Genomic DNA, 19,250 nt, shown 5'->3' on the forward strand with positions numbered 1-19,250 from the left:
CTTTAAAACAGGTTGTAGTGAATATTAAACAGTATGTTAATAAGTGAGCATAATGTCTTCTGATCATGTCAATTTTGGTAGAACATCTGCTTCCAATACAATTATTTGGACATCAGAAAAGAACACAAAGGGTTAATTTGTTAAAACAAACCCAGAAAATATCTGGCATTGCTTAATATCCATTTGCAAACTAACTATTTTTTTTGGCACAAGCTCTAAGGAAAAAAGAGGATGTTTTGTCTATGCCTGTTTTAAAAAATGATTCAATATAAGCCAAAAACCAATCTAATCCAAAAGTTCTGTCATTCATTGTAACCTTCATACATGTAGTTCTGTGATGCAGTATTGCATCCTGAAGGCTCTAATATCTAGTACGTAGTAGCTGTAAGGAGCTCCATTAGTCACTAATTTACTAGAAACATTACCAAAGAGACTTTATAAATAGAAATGCAGGGCTCGGTCTTGTAGCTGTGAAGGGGATAACAAGCAGCGTGTTACCAAATTAAAGCTTCAGAATTGCATCCTGCTTCAAGAAAGAGAAAGCATTCAACGTAAGCTTAATCTTAAGCACGTAATTCCCTCCTTACTTTATGCATCACTTAAACCAATGATAAATTTTCAGTATGTGCTTAAATCTGGCTGAAAATAGGAAAGTTATTACTCATTGCTTTGGTGCTTTTGTGAATCAAAAAGGGCAGAAATAGGGGGAAACAGGTTAGGTCATATTATTCATATACCTTTTAGTGCACGCTTGTCAGTCTCTATTGTTCCTAAATCACAAACAAGACTACATTTGAACCAGTAAGTAACAGTGACTGTAACATAAATAAGATCTTCAAGTGCTTGTCCTTGTATACATGTGCTTTATGTATCGGCTGTGCCAGTAAGCTGCTGTTCTTGTTGTGAAAAAAAAAAGAGAAAAGATCTTGCCAATTTTGTTTTCAGATCTTGAAAATAAAATATTACGGGGTAGGGCCCAGGTGGGCAATATGGTAGATGCCACCCAAGCTTTGCCTCAGCAAGAAACAGCTTTTCACATGTCTGCCATATTTATCTCAGGTTGCGTTTATTCTCAGTTCTTCAAATTTTAGGCATTTTGAAATCAGGACTTTTTTTTTTTTAATAATCCTACTTGTGTTCTTTCCTAGTTTAGCTGCAGGAAGACTATTGCAACTACATAATCAGGCTTTAAGAACTGCCTGATATCTCATAACTCTTCGTCTTTAAATTATATCCCTTTCCCTGGTACTGCTGTAGCTGCTGTTTTTCCATAGAAGGGCTAAAACATTGACTTTAGTAATTATTCAGAACATCCTGAATGGAAAAGCTGATATAAGCCACATCAGACTGTGTTCCAAACTGCTACCTTCCACCAGCAGTGGAAGTTCAGGCACATCCTGTCAGACTGGTCTTGGACCATGTGTAAGATTCCTTTCTCCAAGAGGAAAAATGGTGTGGAAAATGCTAAACTCCATTGGGAAGGAAGGAAAGAAAATAGGTCTTCTAAGAGATCAAATCCCCTTTGTCATTCTAAGTCTGTTGTTGGGATAACGTGTCTGGATACAGCAAGCTTCAATGGATTTGGGGTAATCTTAACAAAGGTCCTGTATCACTATTTATGGACATATGTTACTTTCCTCAGTTCCCCCACAAATAGCACCGAGGCATCAGATGCTTTTTGTATGGAGCACAAGTGCAATGCGGTCCAGTGGTAGCACAGCATTGTACGGTTCTCCCTCAACACCAGGGAAAGCAGGGACCACAGCTGTTTGTCCCTCTGTAATGGAAGTTGGCTCAGCAGTTGCAGATTTGTCTGAAATCTGATTGCGGTTAGACACTTACCTGAGTATCAGTATGTGAACTTAGGTTCTTGTTGAGCCATATTTCTCTCTGCTGCGACTCACAAAGCAACAGGAGCTTTATCATATCCATGGTTCTTCCATTAGCTTCTGAGATATCTTAGTTCTCCTCTGTCACTTCATAAATAATAAATTGGTCATTTATTCACCTCAGAGAACAGATATGCCTGAGTTTAGTCCAGATGGGAGATTTGGGAGTCATAACAGCCTAGATACACAGCTGACTCCAGTCTTATATACTGTGGTCGTCTTCTTCATGGAGTCATTTCATTTTCCTTCCCATATGTAGGAAATAGGATACTGGACTGGATAGGCTTTGATTTGGTCTGTGTTTCATTTGGGGGAAATGTCTGTATTTTATCTATATCACACTTTTCATGTGTTTTCAAAGGTACATATTTGCAACAGGAAAAGTTCTTTATTGTCTCCTTACCAGCAAGCCCTACGCAGTAGTGTTGGTAATACTGTGCGACACATGTATCTTCTGTTGATTCTAGCATTGAGCCAGATGCAGTGTTATTGTCCTGACAGAATTTTTATAATGGGAGGGTTATAGTCTCTTCAGGTTTTTTCTAACTTCTTTCTTTGATTGAGGTTTTTATGAAGTTGTTACTACCTAGACAACAGTACATACAATATTTTGATTTTAGTGTCGTTGTAGTAAAATCTCTCAAAATTCATCCCCTAACTCAAAAATACACTCCATGGTATAATATACTCTCCTGGAAACATAGTTCCTTTATTCAAACAACAGAGAACAAGAGTCCCATGGCAAAGCTTCCCATACTTCTCTGGGACTGGTATATTAACATGATCAAACAGTGGTTTTGTTGGAGCAAATGTCTTGGCTGAGAGGGAAATGTGGGTTATAATGAGAAGTAACCCCATCAAGCAGGATTTATTTTACATTAGGAGGTCAGGTTTGTTAGACTTAATCATGTTTTGAAAGGTCTTTCACGGAGGCACTCTCTTCCAGAGGTATAACTCACAGATTGTAAGGAAATTCCTTCTCGATAATTATGCCAACTTGGCAAATCACTCCTCGTGTGTTTCTCCATGTGAAAGTGGAAAAGGAGAAATCTGTTGGGCTTTTTTTTTCTAGAACCTGTCCAACTATTGAAGGTCCTGAAACCTTAAAGTCATGAAAAAGTTTAAAGAGACAAAGTTTCTGGGCACTTGTACCTCTGTGAGTTGCTTCATGAGTTGAGCATTTCTGAACATGAAGCCGCTGGCCTCCAAGGAGAACTAGCTCACTCCAACAGCTAGCAGCAAGAAATAAACTGCATTCTTCAGTTGAAATGTGTTTTTATTAAGTTGGCACCAGGAGTCTCTCTGAATTTCTTGCCTCTTACTGCAGGCATCAAGTCATCTGCCACTCAGGCTGGTGCAATGCCTGAATGAGAAACCGAGTTTTAAAATTGCTGCAAGTATCTTTATGCTAAAAACACTTCTCTAAACAACACTAACCGAGTTCTGCCTGCATTGCTGTCCAGCAACACTTCTACCTTTTAGAAGTTTAAGCGATAATGATTTACTTTGTAGCATCTCAGCACCTCATGTGGATTTTAGGGGTACCACAGATTTTTGGTTATAAATCCCTGAAATACCAATAAATTAAAGTTGCAGTTCCACCTCCAAGTTCTGATGACATTGACAAATCACTTGAGCTTTGCTGCCATGGCTTATGTCACAAGAGTCCTCTTAATGGAATTGCAGCCTTCGTTTATAGAGTTTGGGGAACATTCTATTACTTGTTAAACTAACATTTATTTATTTGTTACTAGTCAGCCCCAGTTAGACCCTTTGTAATAATGATAATCAAAGCCTATTTAATGGCAATGAACAGATCGAAATATGGACAGCTTTACCATCTTATGCTTTCCTTTATGTCATCCTGCTGTCTTCAGCCAGGGTAGGTCTGCCTTCTGTTCGGACTCCCCTGTGTCATTGCTACCGTAACTAATGAAAACAATAAGCATCTATTCTGATAGTTAACGCCATTGTTCCCTGCAAAATCTCTCCCCTAGAATCTGTCTGCTCAGTGGAACTGGGCCGAGAGTTCATAATAAATGAATAGGAGAAGGTGTGAAATCAATGTTTCTTCAAGTTTTGTCAATATAAATATATTGACTTAGTAATCTACTATGATTTAGTCATATGCTGCATGAAAAGTACTAGAGTATGAAATGTAACCACACATCATTTTAAAGTAGCGTGATGAAGCAGTGACAGAATGATCACAACAAAGGTTTATTACTTATCACCACGCTATAAAGATGTTATACCATTCTCAAGGCAAAGAAATCCTGAGATAGATGGAGCTCTTCATTAAGCATTGTATGGTGTCAAATACGAGCTGATAGCAATTTGCCTCTGTCGGTATTAAAGCTGAGGTCAACAGCTCAAACCACCTGTCAAGTTAAAAATCCCATTGGCAGCTTTCACGTACCGCGGAATCTCATAAAGCTGTTAGTTATAGTTTGAAAGCGACATTCGGGGGGGGGGGGTTGGTGCACACGCTCACAGAATAAGCAGTTCTCTCTCTCGTGAAACCTAGCGTGAATCTTATGAGATGGCCAACTACCGTCTCAGCTATCAGAGAACTGCCCTGATAGGAGACAGGGACAGCAACAAAACAGGAATTGTCACAACAAAACAGGAATTGTCACCTTTTATATGCGTCCTTGCATGAGTGTCCCTCATGGCATCCCTATCTTTTCTTTAGAGACCACAGGGCTTAGTGGGGATACTTGCCTCTTGTTTCTGATGCCAAACTGGCTCAGTAAAGCCATTCCCTCATCTTTAATATAGAGGTTAATTCTAAACATTATTTTTCCATCTTAATTTAAATGCCTCCACAGATTAGATAAAGACCTTGGACTCCTAAGACTGCCTAAAGGTCATCACATTGTTCAAATTTTAGCCTGTTTTCATGAGGTAAATGCAGATTATTTTCTATAGAGTGACATTCAGCTTTGATTTCAGAGCTAAGTAATATTTGGTATATACTTCTACATAGTTGAAATGTTAAAATATGATCCTTAATGTGAAACATTCTTTGCATATATTATACATATACATATATATGTATATAAAAACACAGCACAAGAAATATAAATATAGATTTGCAAAGAACCCATAGTGCACAGAACAATTGCTGATCATTACTCCTCAACTATTAAAAGTTTGACTCAGAAACCTTTTTTAAAAAAAAGTCTGGTTCTGTTTTCCAAACACACTAGTGTATCTTTGGATACCTTGACTGAAGCCGGTGGATTTAAACAAGTATGCTGTTGATAAAAATGGAAACAGAATTCAATTCAGTATAATAATTCTTCTGTTGTTGTTCTGCAGATTTCATCATTTATGGAAGGAATCCAAGAATCTTTAAAATTAAAAATCATCTGATCTGAGCTGGCCCTGCTTTAAGCCAAGGGCTGGAGCAAGTGACCTCCAGAGGTCCCTTCCGACCTAAATTGTGCTATGGTCCTATGAGTTCTAATCCTATAGGAGGTAGGTTCCCAGGTGCCATTTCCTGCTCCTCGGAAAATCCAGCCTCAGTCATCCTCAGAGGGCAGTGTTGGTGGCTATAGAGTAGAAGCTGACTGAATTAAAAAATGAAACTTATAGAATGGGAATTCCATCTTCTCTCGATAAATGTGATATAGGGCAAAGATGGACTGTATTCATGACTTTGTTTAATAAGTCCCTTATGTATTTCATGTGAAGGAACTGTGTGGATGGAGGCATGTGCACATGTGAGAAATGAAACAAGTTCTTATGGATAGTGGCTATATGGCTATACCAGGAGTGCTAAACATGCCAAAAAGATCTGATAATGCCTTCAGCAGAGACGGGTGATTTGAATGGTTTGTCAGAATACCAAGTTATGAGTGGGCTTGTGACTATATTAAAAAGAAAGTTCCTTAATGGATTTATAGGTCTCTTTAAGATTGTGGAAGAATCTGTTTTCGCCAAAAACATTGTAGAGAAATGAAATATTCCTCTTATTTGTTGTATTTTCATCTCTGTATGAATCTCTGTTGTAAGAGCTGCCCTCCCTCCAGTACTGGCCACCCCTAAAACATTCTAGATTTGTTGAAATAGGAGTTCCAGGAACTAGGAATGGTTCTTTACTGAACAGCAGGAGTGTGATATCAGAAGCTACTTAATCCACTTACAGTGGTCCTTAATTTGTATAAGATTTTTGTACTTGTTTAAGATACCTTGAGAAGTTGTCATCATTTTTTAATCACATTTGATAGAGAGGAATACAGTTGATAAAATATCACTGCTGTGAAGTACTGCCTTCTGATAACAGCAGAGCTCCGAGATGCAATTTTATTTGCCAGCTGGGAGTGAGGGCTATTTTCTTGGTGATATCAATTAAATATGTATATGCATGTAACTTGTGATGGCTGATCTTTGCTACAAAATTTATCTTCACAAGCAAAGAGGCAAGGGGATACTACTTTGAATTGTTCTGTCTTTTCTTTGAAGTAAAGATAAACATTATAACAGAAATCAGCACTCTCTTAGTCTTCATTTATATAACATGTGTGGCTAATTGCCTCTGAGCAATCCTGTTGTTACTGAGATCATGGCTGATAGGATATGAAGCTTTGAAATAAAAATACCTTCTTAATGTCATCAGCATTTTGACTGACAGCCTGTTTTGCCCATCTTTAATACTCCTGTTTTATAAACAGCAGATATGAGTATAATAGCTGAGCTGCAGAAAGGGCATCAGTCTTTGCTTGCTGGGGGATAACTTGTCAACATCTTCATGACTTACACCCGAGTGTTCTGATGGCATTCTTAACCCTTTCAGATAAACATCCCATTTAAACCTAGCCTATTAGATGGCCACGTTATCTCTGTAACTGACCTTCTACAAACTAGAAAATTACCAGAGTATATGTTCCTAGGTCTCAGTCTCAGCTAGAGGCACATCATTATTCTGATCGATAGGGTAGCCAGTCGCTAGTAATTTCAACATTAGTACTGGCACAATTTAGAGATCTGCCACAGTTTGAATTGCAGCTACTTAAACAAAAACATAAAAATAGATATTGCTCAGGAAAAACATGGGAAAATTCTGTTTTCTTTTTAATTTCTTTTTAATTCCCTTACTTCACTTTTTACCATTTTCCATTCAAAATAATTTCTTTGGAAATAATACACTCTTCTGTGCTAGCATTATACTTAAAACTGGTAGCAAGTGTCGTCCAAGTATAATTTAATTGTGATCCAATCTGGTTTAATTGTTTTCTTTTAATTGCTACCCTTCTTTTGGTTTCTAACTGTTCATCTTACTTTTATTACGTATGTATTTTTTATTAAAATGGAGAACTTAAATCCGGTAATTCACATATAAAATTTAAAGGCAGTGCAGAAAAACACATAGTAGAATTAATGTAAGGCAAAATATTAGTATAGTTGCTGTCATTTTTTAAGTAACATGTAGAAGTGAGACATCCATTTAAAAGGATCAGTGTACAGAACTAAAAACCGTCAGAAGTTTCTAATTAGACTGAAGCCGGACCCAGTCCTTCTAGCTGCTGTGTCTCTCTTCCCATCAGTGACACCATCAGTGTTCAGGGAGCCTCAGTACACAGCAAGAGGATTAATATTTTGCAAAATTGGGTATTAAAAGGCCTAATTTACCTCACCATAAATTCAGTCACATTCTGGACAGGCTTTGTGAGAAATAAACGTCGAATACGTTGCGTACATTTTAAAAAACAAACCTACTGTGTTAAAAATAGATTTTCAAAACCAATTATAAAGTTCCAGTTTTTGCTGTAATAGCTATGGGACAATTACAAATTGACTTAACGCCTCAAAGCAAATCATCACCGTTTAAAATAGTTTGTCATGCCTACTATCCCTATCCTCATAACATTTCATTTTATGTTAATGTGTCATGTGTTAGAAAATCATGTAATGATAAAGAAAATGTTCGTGTGGAAGGTTAGAAATTACTTTAATGAGTTATTATTACCTTGCTCGCAGACTGTTGGTAATATTTTTGTGTTATTTTAATGTATTCTGAGTAGAGACAGAGGCACTAGTCAGATTGGATCATCAAGAACATTCCCCAGGGAATCAGGGCAGGATGTAGTCCCCTAAGAAATGATGTGTCAGATTAAGCTGATGCTATATTCGCAGGAGATACAACACCACACAATGAAATATAAAAATACATGGAAATATGTTATCTATTTCACATCTCATACGTCTTGGTGTGGTCCTACATAGATTGACACGATGACCACAAAGGTACTTCTCAGGCGGAGGTATTAGCTAGCAGGATCCTCACTCAGTTCTCTATTATGTGACAGGGTAGTAACGTCTCCTGTCATTTGTTCACTTCCCCCACACTGAAGTGGGCTCATACTTGAGGTGGGAAGACGGCAAGGTTGCAATAAAAAATAAAAAAAAAAAGCAAAAACATGGTCCCAGGTGAAAGCAGTGGTAGTGGCAGTGCTTGTAGGTTGGTTTGATGCTGCTTTCCATCTCTGCTTCAAGGGACGTTACTGTTATTGGTGAATGATTAGTATCAATCCAGGACTGTAACAGATATTTAAACAGGCAAAAGATACTAAACGCCACTGTATTAGAATAGAAGCATTGTGAATATAATGCTAAGGTAGGCTGTTCCTGCCCACAAAAGTCAAGAAATCCATCGGCTGTCTAGCTACCGTATTCCCACTTCTTCGGGTGTCGCTTTCTGATTCTCTTTGCATACCGCTGCCCTCATTGTGTGGAAGCGTACCGGCAAATCAAACCTTACTGAGAGATGGCCACCCTGCAAACACAACTTCCAGTCTCCTGCCTTTTGTGCATGTGAATCTCTGCTACGAAGTTATAAAAAAAGTTATAAAAAGCCTTTTTTGTACTTGAATATACGACAGAAGCATTAGGCTTCCAAACAATGTTAAAAACTGCATAGAGGATAGTACACAGTTTTCCATTTTGTTATGCCTTGAACTTCATTATTTCTACATTAAATCAGTGAAATTCTCTTCCTCTTATCCCAAGCAGTAGGTGTAATAATCTGCACCATTTAATGTCAATACAACAGGTCTGTTTTGAGGCTCAGAGAATTTCCTCAGGTGCTAATAAAAGACAGCGTATTTCATTCTGCTGTCTGAAAAATGGCTAAGGAGAACTTTAGCTTTTGAAGAACACTTCTAAGGAAACTTTCTAGGAAATGTTTTTAGGAAAAATAAAGAGAAACATCAGCCTGGGAAGTAGTTTTTTTTTCAGATAGTTAGAGAAGATGCTTCCAATAAAAATACCTGTATTTGCTTTGGCATATACAGCGCCTTGAATATTCCTTGTAAGCTTGGAGGTTGTTTTTCTTAATCAAATGTTTTCCCCTGATCCTGGCTGTTGGAGACAAACCCAGAGCCACCAGATTCTGATCCAAAAGGAAGTTTCCCAAAGTTCATCATGTGGACTTAAAAATGAAAAATGGGACCAAACCATCAGAAGTTGTAACTTCGTTATCAGTTTCCTCCATCACATCTTTCTTGGAGCATATTGTGGACTGGAATGCTTCTTTGCTTGGACAATAAGATGCACTGGGGAATTTAACAGAGGTGATACGCAACGAGTCCACTGAGGATGATTAATTTGGAGGGTGTCAGAGTATAAACCACTTAAGCCTCTCCTCCAGCTTTGAGCTGTTCCCCCTCAAAGGGCGGCCAGTAGTCAGGGCACAGGGCAGGGATAGGAAACTCCCATCAGTCTTAGCAGGCTTCAAATCAGGATTGAACTTTTCTCCATCCATCGCACAGCCTTCAGGACCAAAGCGCTATAGAGTTACAAACACCGTTCCTGCTTGCACAAAGACGTCAGAGAAACAAGACTGCTGATTTTCCTTAGAGAGAGTCTCTGGTGGGCATCTATACAGGCCTTGGGAAGTTTGATGACACCTTATTCTCCCAGCTGCAGTGAGCTGGCCCAGCAGGTCCAAACCGTGGTAATCATACATGCAATGCACTAAAATTATTCAGCCTCGAGTAACTGATTCCTAGCGGAATAACAGGGATGTAGTGGAGTTTTACTTCGGTTTTTTTATTGTAACATTTTTGCAGGAATCTTTCATTAACTTTTTCCACATGCAATGGTTTAAAGCATTAGGTTCGGAACACTTTTTTGCTTTTCGTATTCAACACCGCCTCTCCATTCCAGGAAAAGGCTGCTAAACTGAAAACACTCCTTTCACTTATTCATAGTCGTCTAGTAAATGTGAAGTTGTATTATTCGCATGTGTCCGTAAATGACTGTATAACCTCAGACTAGGGAAGACGTACACCTATCTGAGTGATCCTTACAGAAAAACAGCGCATTCAAAATGTAAATATAAAGAGAACAAGAGGGACAGGGACAGCAATACCAATACTAGCTGCTTTTCTTGAAAACATGCTTGGTTTAGTGTTCATGCTGGTGATTAAAAAATAAGAAGTTTGTGTAAGGGGGTTGTACCTAGACAGTGAAATGCATTCAGCATGTGACCATTTTATAAATAAAGCAAATACAGACTTCCGAAACATTTTATTCGTGATCTGGTGGTTTTGTCATTCTCTGGAGGTAAAAATATTGACATTTACCAGGCTGTTTGTTCCAGCTTTCTGATCTCCTGCAGTTTATTTTTATAACAGCCTTATCGATGAGCCTCTTACTCAGCTCTCTAGGTTTAACTGAGTTGAGTCGATTTGTTACCACAGCTTCAAGTAGCTGTTACAGAACAAGCGAGACATCCTAATAAAGCTGTAAACGTGTTTACTCAAACATGGTATTGATTTTACTTGGAGAGGGAGAAGCTAGTGCTTAGCATGGTGTCAGGGAGGATGAATTTAACTGCAGTTTTTCATTGTCATCTGTCATGGTTGTGAAACACTAAGTGAAGCCACAAGAGGATAATTAGAATTGCCAGAAATTTAGCCCCTAAAATCAGTTAACCACTTGGGATTTTTGTAGTTTAATTAGTTTTTATTAAAACTTTCCTCCAGTGGTATAGGCAGGAAGGCTTTTCCAATGTTCTTTTCAGTGAGGGTGAGATTTCAAGGTTGCCACTTGTTAGATATACATCTTAAATGCCTGTTTTTCTGAAAGGGTTGGTCACCTTTTTTCTCTCACTTGTAATTAGCCTGGCACTACAGTTCTGTAGAAGCACAAAGCCATCTCATTTTAAAAGAGAGGGAAAGACTCGTGTTTACTGTGTGCACTTGTTTGTACACGTATACGTTTGTAGTTAGTAACATATGTGCACATGTGGAATAATTCTTACGCTATATTTTGAGAGAGAAGGAACTAAGGCGTGTGAAGGTTGAAAGAAGTATAGTGTATTTGAAGATGCTTACATTTAATTTGTCTTATACACTGTAAGTCTAACGTGTCAGACCACAGTGCCAAAATACATGAAAACAGAAGCCAAATCCCACCCTTAATCAAAAACGTTTCCATTTAGAATAGCCAACATTCGGTTTGATAGCAATGGGCAGGGCCTCTGGCTTACCACAGTTCTTGGCTGTAATATCCACCATCTGCCACAAAATTAAAGAAGGAGAAACCTCAGCATGTTGACGTACGGTCGTTCAGTGACTATATTGCAGCATCATCTGATGCCAACATCTTTTACAAAATCTGGGTTGGCTGGTTGGCTCTTGGCACCAGCGTTGCTAACCACCTGATTACAACTGACCAGACTCGTGCTACCGCAACATTAACCCCCTCCAGCAGCGCTAAAAGACACCAAAAAAAGTCTCAGTCGTATCAGCTACGAGGCTTTAAACTGCTAGGGTAATGTTTCTTGAAAACTGCATCTTCCCACACTGCCGGCCTGGAAAGCTGGTGGGATCCCATAAAAATAGATGAGTCTTCGAGCAACTGTGATCAATGCTGTATACAAACGAGAGTGGAAAAAGGTGCTTGCAACTGTCCCCCGTAGTGGAATAACACCATTTTTAGAAAGGCGGTTCATAAATTAAGCTGTAGAAGCGTTAAATACAAAAAACAAAAAAAAGAGAGGAGGCAGCTCAGCTGTTCGTGATCCATTCTGTGGCTGGGATGATTTTGCTGGCGAATGGCCTGGCTAGCATGGCATATTAGATGCTTCAGGGTTCAGCTGGAAGAGGAGGATTGTCTGGGTACATCACATGGTGAAAAGATTTTGAGGGGCTCTGACTCAGGGTCAGCTTGTAATTGTTTATAATTAATGCATTTGATAATTGCGCTTTTTTTTGCTTTTTTCTCTTGCATTTAAAAAAATACATTAATTTTGCCTTGGGCATTTTATAAAGGTTGGAAGTGTGAGAGAGACTGCAGAAAGACGAGTAGTGGGGGAGCTGGGTGTCGGAGTCTATAAACGGATTTCCAGCCAGCATTAGTAATTAACAGTCATTAAAATTAATTGTCAAGTGTACAATTTGAAATGAAACATTTGGCTTCAATATGAGCTGTTTTTAAGTGTTGTTAAACCATTACTGAAGCAGACCAGAACTGTTTTAAAATCTCCGCTATTGGACTCCCACATTCCTATCCAACTGCACTAGCACTAGGCATTCATTCAGAATTACCACAAAATTTTCAAAGAAATCACTGATTTCAGTGAAATTGCCTCTGAAATGTCTATTCTGCTGGCCATGAGAAAATACACTTGGTTCTCCTTTAATGATTTTTAAGTGCTACTCAGCTCTTAGAGGTAACAAAGTAAAGACAACACTTTTTGTGTCAGTGGGTGGACTGACTCGCTGTGTCTTTTCAGACTTATATTGGCATCCCCAAAGAGATTTGAGCTGGTTTCAGTGAGGGCCTTGGTTTGGGTCTGGATTTTGAAGCTCAAGCACCACTTCTGGCACTTGGCTTACAGAACTTTTCATTTGGTGGTGAGCACAAAAAGGAAGAAAGCAACTTGACTTTTCCATGCCTCATTCTGTTTGCAGACCTAACAATTACCAACCTTGTCTTTGAGCATATGTGGTAAGGAAGCTGGAGATAATAAAGATTAACTCTCAATTACGTCAGGCACACTTTTCAGAGCAAAGTGATTCCAGAGATGCTTTTCTCTACTGAGCAGAAAAGAAATAATTATGGACCAAAAATAGCTATTGATGTGTTATAATCACTTCTATCATCTGGGAATGCGAATACATTTTGTACCACTCTAAGGTTTAAAGCAGCTTTTGAAGCAAAGTTGTCTTTGCTTTCTAGGAAGATGCTGAATAAGTGGGATGAATTGAACACAGTTCCAAATAAGTTCTTATCAGCACTAGGTACGAGGTGGCTACTTGGCTGTCCGTGCCTGCAAGGGACAAAAGGCATCCCAGTCTACTCTGAAAGCTTACCAAGGGGTCTAATTACAGCAAGGTGGCCTACTAGACATTCTGCAGCAGCTGACACTTCGGATGTCAGGGCAGGAGGCAGAACTGTGGGAAAGCCTTGAGTTTGGTTCTTGCCTTTGTGTTCTAGTGTGAAGAGAGTGGTACGCCTTGCATGTCACACCGTCTGCAGCTTCAGCAGTGTAGAAATGCCAGTGCAGAATAGCTGCAATGAGAAGATGGTAGCCAATGTTGCCTGAAATTGTTGTGGTAAAATATTTGAAGTGAGGTTGTCTCGTGTAGCCAAAATATACTACTGCTTTCCGCACTCCATTCCAATGATAGTCAGGAGCTAGTTCAGGCCGTGGCAGAAGTTAAGATAGTTGCTGAGCTCCTTTAGTATGTGCTGGGACGATCTGGTTCTGTGATCCCAGGCCCGTGATACAGGATCAGAGTTCAATCCTGCCCTTTCCATCTGTGAAATTGTGGGAGGAGCGCAGAGTAAGTCTGAAGCCATGTTCACTTATCTTCTTGCATTTCCGGACGTGGCAGATCTTAGAGAGATCACAGCCTTCAGCTGCTTATCAGCTCCCCTCCACCGCCCTGCTCGCTGGTGGAGCTGTTTGAGTGCTCACTAACCCACTTCAGTTTAAATCAGCTGGGTTAGCAAAGATCTGCTGTTCAACAGCTTACTGCTTAAACTCATCTGGCTCATTTTGACGGAGTATCAGGTTATGCAAGCAGCAAAGAAGGATGGTGAAAAACAGATGGGGCAGCAACTTCTTCAGCTGGAACTTGAAGATCTGAATCCATGCCTTGAGAGTATGACTCATGGCCTTGCATCACACCACCTTTGCATCACACTGGAGGAGGCAAACTCTGAATTATATTCTGATCATGTTGCTTTTTACTGCATTAACTGAAAAGGACATTCTGCAGCTAAGGCAGCCAACCTGATAGAGCGCTTTGTTTCTCTGCTCAAACAACAGTGCTTTCTGGTGTTCCCTCGGGGTCTGCTTTGCCAACTGCCTAGTCTTAGTGTGTGATGTAGTTCTGTGTTTGTGATATGTGCGTTTGTAATGTCATTCGATGCGATATTGTGTCAGATACTGCTATTCCTATTTCATCTATGAAACACATACATTTTAAGAGAAACTCAACAGACAAGAGAATGGTTTGAGGGCAAACTCCCCACTGCAGTTTCTACATATCTCATATATGACAGCTATACTTAATGTCGTTTCTCCACCACTCTGAAATCAGAGACATCTCTCATTTCTATCCTCAATTAGAACAGGATGTTGTTTCACCTGATTCTGCGTTCACTTAGATCAGAATCAATGAGAAGTGGCTTCACTGAAGACAAAAGATACATACCGGCTTGAAACTACAGTGAGTCTGGGAGGTGATGGCAGTCTCAGTCTAGTTGGTATTGAAAAATAATTCATGTTTTATGGTCCTTCGCTCCTCGGATTTTCTCATCTTCATATATGTTTGGTGTCTGGGTCATAAACATAGAGGACAGTTGTTCTTTCTTGTATAAACCCCTCTCTGAACTCACGCTCTGCACAAAACCTAGCCTCGTGTTTGCCTCTGGAGGCCTGCCCAGTGCATCTTCCATACTTACTGAGTCAGAAATGGACTGTCTTAACAGCCTCATTTTACATACGGTTACAACTTGCTCTCAAGTTTTAACCACCCAGAAGCACACTGGCAAGCTCCTGCCTCCCAGGCAGTTTCAGTTTAATGATTGACATTCTCCACGTATCCAAGAAAGTTTCTCCTAAGAATGCATGTTAATTTAATGGAGAGCAGACCATTTTTGTCTTGTTATTCAGAAATGGTCTGATTTCTGCCAGGCATGCTGTTTGAATTTCTCAACTGTTACCCAACTGTTACAGCTGGACCATCCTGCCACAGTTGTGTCGTCTGTCATCCCCTAACTGCCATCAGTGGTAGCACTCACAGCACAATTTCTTCCTGTTTCAGATTCTCATCTTTGTATACTAAAAAATCCTGTCTTCTCCACTTGTGCTTATGGGCTTCTGTTGGTGAAGCAGTCATTTTTTCCCAGCTAGTGTCAGTCAATATCTGTGAAATTCCAGCTAATACGTAGTTCTCCAGAAAGGTATTGATGTCAGAAATGTACAAGTTTTCTCCTAGTTGTCAACTAAAATGCCTACTTTCTGTGGCCTCCCTACTCCAATGAGAAGTATTTGCTTTATAGATTTAGTTGTTTCAAACTCTTCTCCCATTCAGTGCAGTTTAGAGAAAACTATACCTCAACTAGGCTTCTCTTCTCTGTCAGTAATGACCGAGAAGCCAAGATTTCCTTGATAATTCATGAAAATGGGGTCTTTTGCTCACCAGTATTCTCCTTCGTTAATCTAACCTTATTTTTGATATTTTGCATGATTTTTAATCTTCAAGGAGCAGACATTATTGCATAGGATAATTTTTTTTTATCATCTACTAAAAATATGCTCTGATGTGCTACAAAAGGAAAGATTTAGAAAAGGAGCACAGGTTAGACGAGAGCATCACAATCTAATATAGGTTCTTTGTTCCAGTAGTAACCAAGCTGAACAGAGAAAGTGTGTTTGAAAGCAAGCCAGCAAAACGTATCATCTTTGAATCAAAATTTGTAATACGCCAGAAATGGTACCTGTGAGCTACGTAGTACTTAGGAGTGACATGGTTTCAAGACTCCGTTTGTGCCGTCAAGGTCCAAGGCCTGTCAGAGCGTGACACGGGAACTTGAAATGGTGGATGAAAGCGGTAAAAAGGACGTGTTTCAGCTTGCTCAAATTGTGATTTTCCTCCTGAGCAAGCCTCACTTTCCTTCTGTGATTGGATGAGGAAGAGAGATACATCTGAAACATATTAAAAACAGGATAAAAGTGAATAAAATATTACCTCCAGAATGACAGAGTGGAGTTTTAACTTATAAGATACTAAGTTTACTTTTCACATCTTGAAAACCTCTTCAAAATTTGAAATACGTGTTTCACCTCTGCCATAAGTTCTGTCATGCTTTCGATCACAATAGTTTCAACCAAGACAAAATGTTTCAGAAGCGAGGGACTCGATCCATAAAATTTCTGGTGCCACTTGTACTTTACTTTTCCAAGTACCTATAAATAACCTCCTTTTTAGGACTCTGCTTATATTCATTTAAAGAGGTGCTCTGGTTTTCAAAACACTCGGGTGATTTCTGGGTTTCTGAGCCATGCGTGCTCGGGCTTTGTTTGCTACAGCAGTTAACCACGTGCCCTGGTTCTGCGAGGTGCCTGGCTCTCCACGGGGTTTGCTGTTTATGTAGGTATCGGAACACGCCGCTGTTTCTGAAGTCTTAGGTTAAACTCCCCACTATCAAGGGCAACAGACAGCATCTAACTTTCCTCATCAGGTAAAAGTTTCTCGCCTTCTTTTCATTGTGAACACCTGTAACTGTGAATATAGACAACATTTATTTGTTTGTTATGTGCCTTTCTCTTTTTTTTTTTTTTGAGAAAAGCTCGCAGAGTGACAGTCGTGTGGGGCTGTGGCTGCAGCCAGTGTGAACAGAAGGAGCTCTCTTCAGCAGGGAATACTGCTTCTTTGTTTTTAAAATGGTATTTGAGGAATCAGAGGCTCCCTCTGGAAGAGAGCAGGAATTCTAGTAAAATAATTTTGAGGGCACTAATAAAGATCAGTCTCGATAATCTTTAATTTACTTGAAGCTACCAAATGGAGACTTCAGGTAGAAGTAACAGCAGCAGCACTCCAAGGCAGCAGGTCGCTCAAGCGCAATACGAAATTTAAAGTAGCCAGGCTACCTGTGTACATAGAGTTAGGGCAGTATTTCAGTGCTTTTGCCCTGTGACAAACCCATACACTCAAAACCCAAATCTAACCATCGTCTTCCTTCTCTTTCTCTCCCACTCGTTCCATAGGCTTTCTCTCACAGCTCGTCTATGACCGGCCAGTGACCGAGTGCATCCGGGCTGGACATTACGCAGCCAGCGTAATTATCAAGCGTTCAGGTTGCACCTTCCCAGAGAAGCCTGACTTCCACTGATACTGGTGAATCGGAGGGATCAAGCGTAACTCCCATGTTGCCGTGGGATTGCTGCCTACATTTTTCCTCCTTCCCTTCCCTCACCCTTCCAATTCCCTGCATCAACGCTTCTGTACTTCTGTTCATTGTATTCTAAACAAAATATATATTTCTATGGTGTTTTCCTTTCCATACCACTACAATGTCTCAGTAGTCTTAACTTTTGGAAACAGTGCTAAGTGGAGCTTATTCTCTCATCCATCGGGAAAAATTGTTCTATTGACACAGTTTATAAGGAAGTCCCGTATAAATGACACTGCTGATTAACACCATTAAAATACTTGTGTTATCTAGTTTGTATCCAGCTGTGGCCAAATCCTACTCAACTTGTGTGAAATGAACAGACCTGACTTTATTTGTCACTTAATTTTATAAACTGGGAATTGTTCTTTCTGTATAGTGGAGTCACAGTAGTGTAAAGAGCGGTGTAAATGTCCCAAGAATTTCCTTACATATTTGAGTGTACAAGATCTGGCCGTCAGATCCAGCCCAGCTGCCACGACAGTGAGTAACTGTTTTGTCAGTAAATTAAGGACCTGATCCAAAGCTGATGTCATGCATGCAGTCATCTTGCACTGACACCAGTAGTTTTGGGTCTGGCACCATGTGAGAGCAGGGTCTGGCCACTCTGTGTACAGCCCCATTCATCTGTCAGGTGAGGTAGCAGATAGGTACTTTCAGTGATTTCAGGGCAGATGCGTGAGTTGATGATGAACATAAACATACAGGTAGATCCTCTCTCTTCCATGTGAGCTTTCTAGAGGCTGTATTTAATTAAGGTACACATAGTGACAATGAGGTACAGAAATATTTATGCAGGATATATTGACAGGATATGCCAAACGGAATCTCTGAAACGCACATTTTTAAACTTTTAATTTACTCTGGGTAATTCAGCAATATGGTGGATTTTGTTTGTATTTACAGTATTCAAAGAGGTGATCTGACGCTGCATTCATTACTTTGCTATGTAATTTGATACTGATAAATAAAAAATTGTCATACAGTTACTCTTGGTTTTGTATTGCTGTGTGTCCGGCTCTCCTCCACGTATCGCACTGAGAGGGGAACAGGAAATGGGTGCTTAACCCACAGTACATGTTACATCTCAACATCTTATACGGGACTTTCAGTGTCCAAGTGGGTGTTCGAGGGTGATCTCAGCAGTAAGGAAGGGAAGGAACATCAGTTTTGTGTTTGTACCACAGGAGAGACGAAAAATTAATGCTTAGGGTTCATCAAAGAATCTTAAATCAGTGTGGGCTTCGCACTTCACTGCACAGCATGGAACAAAGAGAACATGGAACAGAGATTGGATGTTGTTATTACAGTTTGTGTATTGCAAAGAGCATGGGGAGAAATCGAGGCTGTGATCCCAGTTCCCTTATTTGGCCCAGTATCCTGTCTGATACGTTGGAGAACGGGGTCTGTCATCTTAGAGATCACCTGGTGGGATCCCTGCGAGTACATCAAGGAGCTTCAAACCAGCCACTTCTGAAAATCCTCATGGGGCCATGGAACTCCATCATCACAAGCACAGATCGCTGCATCGTAAGTACAGTCTGTTCTTCAAGGACTCGGACGCACAGTTTCTATACGAAAAAGGTTGCATGTACAGGCCTTGGCTATCTGTGGACCTACTCATGAACAGCTTTGTGCAAATAAGACTTGTCTGGTTTCTTCACAGTGCTGCTCTTGAAAGAGCTTCAGACTTCACATCTCTCATGTTCTAGCACAGGAGGGAGGATGAGGAATGAATATATCAGAGTGAAAATGGAACTGCAAACAAAACTGAAAGAGACTACAGTGTGTGCGGTCTTCAGGCTTTCTGGGTTGATCAGAAGAATGTTATTTTTTACATCTCGTGGTTAATTTCTAATTATTTAACTTGATGTATCTGTGCAATATATTTTAATCAAGAAAAGCTGACAGGCCAAGGAAGGATGAGTTGCAGTCCCTGCT

The 19,250-nt window shown here is 39.8% G+C and overlaps 1 protein-coding gene across 2 annotated transcripts in view; it reads left to right on the forward strand.

Moving 5' to 3' along the window:
• The window catches only part of ADK (adenosine kinase), a 305,604-nt gene extending 287,310 nt beyond the window's left edge, over window positions 1-18,294 (forward strand). For both annotated transcript variants that reach the window (XM_082486535.1, XM_082486536.1), the window contains exon 11: window positions 17,125-18,294. In XM_082486535.1, coding sequence (XP_082342661.1) covers window positions 17,125-17,249 — 125 coding nt within the window. In that variant the 3' untranslated portion in view covers window positions 17,250-18,294. The remainder of the gene's footprint in view (window positions 1-17,124) is intronic.
• The last annotated feature ends 956 nt before the right edge of the window (window positions 18,295-19,250 follow it).

The sequence above is a fragment of the Vanellus vanellus genome (genome assembly GCF_965231255.1).
Source record: "Vanellus vanellus genome assembly, chromosome: 7".
Lineage (NCBI taxonomy): Eukaryota > Metazoa > Chordata > Aves > Charadriiformes > Charadriidae > Vanellus > Vanellus vanellus.